At 34.6% G+C, this 6,821-nt stretch overlaps 1 protein-coding gene across 1 annotated transcript; it reads right to left on the reverse strand.

Moving 5' to 3' along the window:
- Positions 1-1,674: 1,674 nt before the first annotated feature.
- On the reverse strand, positions 1,675-4,847 carry LOC118743650 (lipopolysaccharide-induced tumor necrosis factor-alpha factor homolog). The gene is made up of 3 exons (XM_036476414.1): positions 4,372-4,847; positions 4,148-4,283; positions 1,675-1,898 (listed from the first exon to the last, which is right to left on the reverse strand). The coding sequence occupies exons 1-3, from the start codon at positions 4,547-4,549 to the stop codon at positions 1,793-1,795; spliced, it is 420 nt and encodes a 139-aa protein (XP_036332307.1). The 5' UTR covers positions 4,550-4,847; the 3' UTR covers positions 1,675-1,792.
- Positions 4,848-6,821: the final 1,974 nt, after the last annotated feature.

A 6,821-nucleotide genomic window follows, 5' to 3' on the forward strand; every position in this document is an offset into this window, starting at 1 on the left:
TACCTATCTTAATATGCGCAAATTTAAACAAAAATTTTTTAGAGTGTACCTACGTACCAAATTTTAAGCAAATCGGATAAGATTTTTTTTTAATAAATCGGTCCCTGGTCCACCTACCGGAAAAAGTAATTTTTTTCTGACCTAAAAAATGGTGGTTGCTGAAAGCTATTTATATACAAAATTTTATGAAAATCGGACCAGCCGTTCGCGAGATTACCTTTTACAACAAAAAAAGGGACTTCTCTTTATATAATTAGTATAGAGGATTAGTATAATTAACCTGCTCTTTGTTATGTTGTGTATTTTCACTGTCGCACTGTCTACTCGTCAGCTGGACAAATTATAATTCGGAAGTAAAATGCTTGAATTCTGTGATTTCATAGCTTCCACCTTCGCCTGCTAAATTAAATGAATAAAAATTGTTGAATATAATTGTTATAAAGCCATAAAATAACAAAAACAAATAACTTAACTACGAGCACACCTAAAAGTTAAACATTCTAATAGTAGAATTATTAACAAGAACCAACAAAACCAACAACCACATGATCAAGTTTAAATAGCACTGGAATAGCTGCGTTTGATTGAAGTTGGCTTAACAAATGAAATAGTGGGAAAAAGCAAAAAGAACTCACAGGCGGATTTAGCACAGTGCATAAATAGGCAGCTGGCTGAGTCAGTGGGGTCGTCGGTTCGAATCCTACTGAAAGAAGTCTGATGAGGATATGTGGTGATTTTCGAAATAGCTACCACTTCTACCATTTTTTCAAATTATTTCTGTTTTTCCACAATAAGTTTTTTATTTAAACGGCCTCAAGCTCAATAAAAATTATTGAATATAAATGAAGTTACGAAAATATTACACATGTACAATGAATTCAAATATAAATTTTAACTTACAGTTTGTGGCGTTTATTGCTGTCCTTCTTATCGGCTGAATTTCATTACAAATATTTAGATAAAAAAGTTAATGTTTTGTAGATGCATACATATGTATATGTATGTATGTGCACTCCAAAGTTTAAAAAGGTATTTACTTATTTAAGATCGTAGATACATATGCCTTATGGGCGGAGTAATCAAATTTCTAAAAAAGTGTATGGCATATTCGAATTCTACGTTCAATTCTTAGCAAAAATGGCGAACGAACTATATACAAAAAATTATGTTTGACCCTCCTAATTTTTAAAAGAAAATTCTTGTATTATAATTTTTTCTGAACGAAATTAGTTATTCATTTAATAAACTTTGCGTTTTCTGCATACAATATACTGCTTTTTCTTTTGAAAATTGAGAGGGTCAAACGTCCATTTTGGTACATAGTTTGTTCGTCACTTTTGCTTAGAATTAATCGTAGAATTTGAGTTTGCTATACACTTTCTTCGAAAATTTTGCGTTGAACAAATTACTCCGGCCTAATGTGCAATATTATTGTTATATATGTACATATCTATCATTTGCTTCAATAGTATCGTAACTCAAAAAAGCGAAACTTAAAGTTTTAAATTTACACATATGTATATACTCCCATGGTAAATCTTAGTACGTATTTTGTTCGAGCGGTTAGCGTTGATTTCTGCGAACTTAACTCAATATTTGTATTTTTTGGATTATGACAATATTGAAGTAAATGAACGATATGTACACATGTATGTACATTTACATATGGCTTGTAATACTTTGAAATTTATACATATTGAAATTATAAACATTTAGCATCAAAGCTTCAATAATTTTTTTTCTTGTGACCTAAATAAAATGTGTTAAAAGCTTCCATTCTCGGATATCCTGATTATTCTCGTACATAGGTACCCAAGTAACGGTCACACAAGCCACAATAATGTGCCGTATTCATGCAACTGCCAATGCAATAGGGTAAACACACGAAGCAGTAGAGCCTAAAAACATAAGATAGCAGTATTAAAATCGTTAAATAGAAAAATATTAAACAACAAGTAAGAAAGTCTAAGTTCGGGCGGAGCCGAACATTAAATACCCGGCGCAGTATATATGTTTTTTCACCTTTCCGAAACCTACCGCTAGATGGTAAGCCGGAGTGTATCAATTTTGAGTAAATTAGCGTCCTTCAATTTCGAAATATTAAGGTTTCAAGCATTTCTGAAATTTACCGTTATATGAAAAGCGGCCGTAATTTTAGTCCGATTTCAATAATTTTCAATGCTTTGCTTTCATGTGGCAAGCACAATAACCACACCGAGTTTGGTACAAATTGGTAGAACGGTTACCGATATACATATATGTGATCATAAGTGGGCTGTGCCCCGCCCATTTTCCAAAAATTTTACCATAAACGTATTTCTTGGTAAAGAATTGTTGCAAGCATCAATTTTGAATAAATTAGCCTCAATATTTACTGATTTATCGAAGATTTTGTATTTCCTAAGATAAACACATGTAACCATAAGTGGGCGTGGCTACGCCCATTTACCAAAAATGTATAATATTCTTATTTTCCGTCTAAAAATTGTTGTAAATATCAATTTGAGTGAATAATCTTCAGTAGTTACTAAAATATCGCAGTTTTCGTATTTCCGAGAATTACCGTTATATGGGATGTGGGCGTGGTTATTGTCCGATTTTAAAAATTTTCGGCCATTTGGTATGCTGTGCGAAGGCCAATAACTGTGCGAAGTTTCGAAGAAATTGGTGCAGCGATTACCAAGATATGCACATGTAACCATAAGTGGGCGTGGCTACGCCCATTTTCCAAAAATTTATATTATTCTTAATTTTCGTCTGAAATATATTGTAAATATCAATTTTGAGTGAATAATCTTCAGTACTTACTAAAATATCGCAGTTTTCGTATTTCCGAAAATTACCGTTATATGGGAAGTGGGCGTGGTTATTGTCCACTTTTTTAAATTTTTGGCCATTTAGTATGCTGTGTCACGACCAACAACTGTGCCAAGTTTGGAAGAAATTGGTGCAGCGGTTACCAAGATATACACATGTAACCATAAGTGGGCGTGGCTACGCCCATTTTCCAAAAATTTATAATATTCTTATTTTTCGTCTGAAAATTATTGTAAATATCAATTTTGAGTGAATTATCTTCAGTAGGTACTAAAATATGGCAGTTTTCGTATTTCTGGAAATTACCGTTATATGGGAAGTGGGCGTGGTTACAGTCCGATTTCGCCCATTTTCAATACCAGCCTACCTTGGATTAGGGGAAACCTACATACAAAATTTCGTTGAGATATCTCAATTTTTGCTCGAGTTATCGTGTACACGGGCGGACGGACGGACGGACAGACAGACATGGCTTAATCGATTTATTTTTTCATCCTGATCATTTATGTATGCATTTGTCTATAACTATCTCGATTCGTTTTGGCTGTTACAAACAACCGTTATGTGAACAAAATTAATATAACCTTGTGCACAAGTGCGCTCGGGTATAATAAAAATACATACATAGGGGTATTCATCAAAACTAGTCAATGCCTCGTAACCAGGAAAACCTCGTAAACTTACTTAATTTTGTATGGAAAACCAGTTTATTTACGGGATTTACGCGTTTACGATGCACTTTAGCGTTAAGATGGATACCCCTAGTATCTTGTTTCAATTCTTTGAATAGATTGCAACTCAGTACACTCGAAAATTTTATTATATCGGCTTAGTTCCGCATTTATCTTTTTATAGATAAGATTTACGCTGTACAGCGGAATACAAAAACTTATTTCTGCTTATCTCTGTAAAAGCTTCGACTATAAGAGGGCTTCTTTCTGCATCGATTTCGTCCGCATACCCCACTTTATACAGTACCAACTTTGGGTGGTCTCATGATTTCTTGTGGTTAAATTACTTTCGCAATGTAAAACTTTTAAAATTCATCATTTTCCTTAAACCGTTTTTCTTAGAATTTCAAATCACTAATGCTAAATGGTCGGCAGGCTATAGCTCACTGAGCGCTCTCTGAGCACAGGTGTGTTTCACACGTATACGAAGAGCGGTAGCTGAGAAGTGCATTTAACGCACACAGTCTCACTTATTGAATCGTTTGAATGTGTTAGAATGCCGACCACTGAACTAGATTGTACATAATAAAAATCCTCTAAAACCTGCATGCCTCGGGTATAAAAAAACCATAATTGGCAAGGCCATAATAAGCACTTACTGGAAAAGGCAGAGCAGCAGAGCAATTAGATGCGTGCGTGAGGTTGGCTTAAAGCGCAAGCGGGTGCGTGTATAATTGTGGCAGTAGGGACACTGTATATCCACCGGTGCGGGTCCATATGCCAACGGTGCGCCGGCTGTACCCAAGGCAAAGAAAAATAAAAATGTAGAAGCAAATCACAAGCGAAAGAAACAATTTAGGAACTCAAAGGTTGCGTCACTTACGCGTAATTACAACAATATGCGCGGCATCCGGCGCTGTCGTGGGTGTGGCACCTGTTGCTTGTGAGTACGTGGGTGGCGCCGGTTGCAATAGAGCCTGTTGCTGTTCACTCGCTGCGACCGGCTGCTCAAGTGGCGTGGACGGGTAAATGCGCTGCGGAACGTTTGATTTTTCATCCATATTTGCGAGGAAAACACTTTATGGTAATTCTTTGTAGAGATATTTGATATTGATATGCTACACTTGTAGAATGTTTGTTGGAGGCAAACACTTTTTGCAATTTTCTCTGGTTTTCGCGGTGGTTTCAAATTCGAATACTTTGCTCTAATTACTTTTATTTGTATTATGCGCGTCTGCCAGGTGTGTCACGCCGTTACTGCTGCACTCATATCTCATACTGCGGAGCTTTCACATACTTACGGCGAGCAATTTTCGATTTTGGTGCGACACAATTCTTAACAAAAACGAAACAGTCCGAAAAGTAAATAAAACTATAAAAATCCCACAAAGACGTGCGGCAGGGCGCGAAAGCAGAAACTGTATTATATACAATCGAGAAGTTAAGCCAAGCCATACGAACACTATTGAAAATATACAACGTGCGTATTTATCTATAAATACTAGGATTATTGACACGGTTTTTTCAAACCGGTTTAACCGGTTTCAAGGCGCTTTTTTTCGAATATCGAATAATCCGGTTTTTTGCTACTTTGAGCGTTTTGAGCTACCTCTAAATAGTTTTTGATTTCAAAATAAAATGGGGGGTAACTCTCGGTGTAGAACAATGCTAGGGAGTGAGAGCATAAGAATCCCGACTTTACTTTTTCACATGCATTTTTGGACCACCGTAATGCGCATACATTTTCCAGTTATTGAGAACAGTATACATCAACGCATAACTGCTTTCATTGAAAAGGGTATATACAGTGTTGGAAAAATAAATAACACATTTTTCCTATTTTTATTTTGTGTTTTTAATATTTATTCAGCATTATCATGTGATTCATTTTCACCGAAGCGACTCACTTTTCACTTTTGGTTTCCATGGTTTTACTATTGTCGGATGACAAATTTTCGGGTGATTTTTTTTTCAGGCGAGACTGAGGATAAGGCAGATAATTTTTTTATAAAAGTATAGCTCATTATCTAACAAAACCTATATAACTTCATATTTCAAACTTTATGCAAAAATTATATCTAAATTTGCAAAATTGAATCTAAATTTGCAACATTTTAATTCGATTTTTTAGATTTTTTTTTGAGTATGCGCTTTTATAGTCCAATTTTAGCAGAATAAAGTACAAGTTGAAGTGCCTACAAAATCGCGCCGATTTCTGATAATTTTTATTCTGAATGTATTACGCACTTTTTCCATACAAAAAAAAATGTCGAACATAATTTTTATGGAAAATAAAGCTTTTATGGAAAAAATTGCCAAAAATCAACACGATTTTTTTGCAACTTAAAACTTACACGTCATTATACTAAAATTGATTGGACTATAAAACTGCATACTCCAAAGATTCTAAAAAATCTGATTAAAAACTTAAAAATTTATATGCAATTTCGCAGAATTGTTATAATTTTTCACAAAGTTTGAAATATTAATTTATATGGTGTTTGTTAGACAATGAGCTATAATTTTATGTACAAATAATAAATATTAAATATTGGAAAGAATAATGGGCAAAATTTGAAAAAACGCCGTGTGCGTATTTATTTTTCAACCACTGTAATTGAAAATTCCATTTAGGAAATGATTTCGAAAGCAACTAGAAGTACAGTCGGGAGTAGATAATTCTAAAACTCTATGATCTCAAATTTCCGGTAAACCGGTTTGATATTTTCTAGCTTGGCTATTGTGTTATCTGAATTCATTGAAAATCTACATATAGCCCCTACAGAGTACACAGTTCTGCTGTGAAAATAATCAATTATATTAATAGAATCTCAAATTATTTGAATTAGTTTTAGATTCGGAATAGTGCGTGCTGCAATCTGTGATTTAAAAATAAACAATAAGAGAACATAAAATAAACAACCCCAATTGACCTTTTAAAATGTACACAAATTAGAATTTCTGAATTCTTTTATTAAAAGGTTTATACTGACACACTACCATAATCCACATTGTTCCCAATTCTGAGCCGGACACTCGCCTGCTGCATTAATTTGAAAGTGATTCATTTCTAACTACTTTTTCAACTGGATACTTTTTATACGGCTCGCTTTATTCCAACAGGGTATTCAAAGTACACACGTACATGTATGTATATGTATGTGCATCTATGTACGTACTTACGCGCTTCTGTGGTTATCAGCACTGCCAGTAGCGGACGCGGCGATAACAATCGATTTCAAACGAAAAGCTTACATTTTTATCATCGGAAATCGCGGTAAATTTCACTGTTGCAGAGTGGGGGTGTGCTGGGCGCATTGGCAAGACGCACAC

The sequence above is a fragment of the Rhagoletis pomonella genome, unplaced genomic scaffold (assembly GCF_013731165.1).
Source record: "Rhagoletis pomonella isolate Grant_MI unplaced genomic scaffold, Rhpom_1.0 Rhpom_scaffold_00007, whole genome shotgun sequence".
In the NCBI taxonomy this organism is placed as follows: domain Eukaryota; kingdom Metazoa; phylum Arthropoda; class Insecta; order Diptera; family Tephritidae; genus Rhagoletis; species Rhagoletis pomonella.

Coding starts and splice junctions, on each gene's coding strand:
- LOC118743650 (XM_036476414.1), bottom strand. CDS start 4,549: ATGGATGAAAAATCAAACGTTCCGCAGCGCATTTACCCGTCCACGCCA. Junction 4,284..4,371: donor GCATATTGTTGTAATTACGC/GTAAGTGACGCA, acceptor CCTTGGGTACAG/CCGGCGCACCGTTGGCATAT. Junction 1,899..4,147: donor CTGCTGCTCTGCCTTTTCCA/GTAAGTGCTTAT, acceptor TTATGTTTTTAG/GCTCTACTGCTTCGTGTGTT.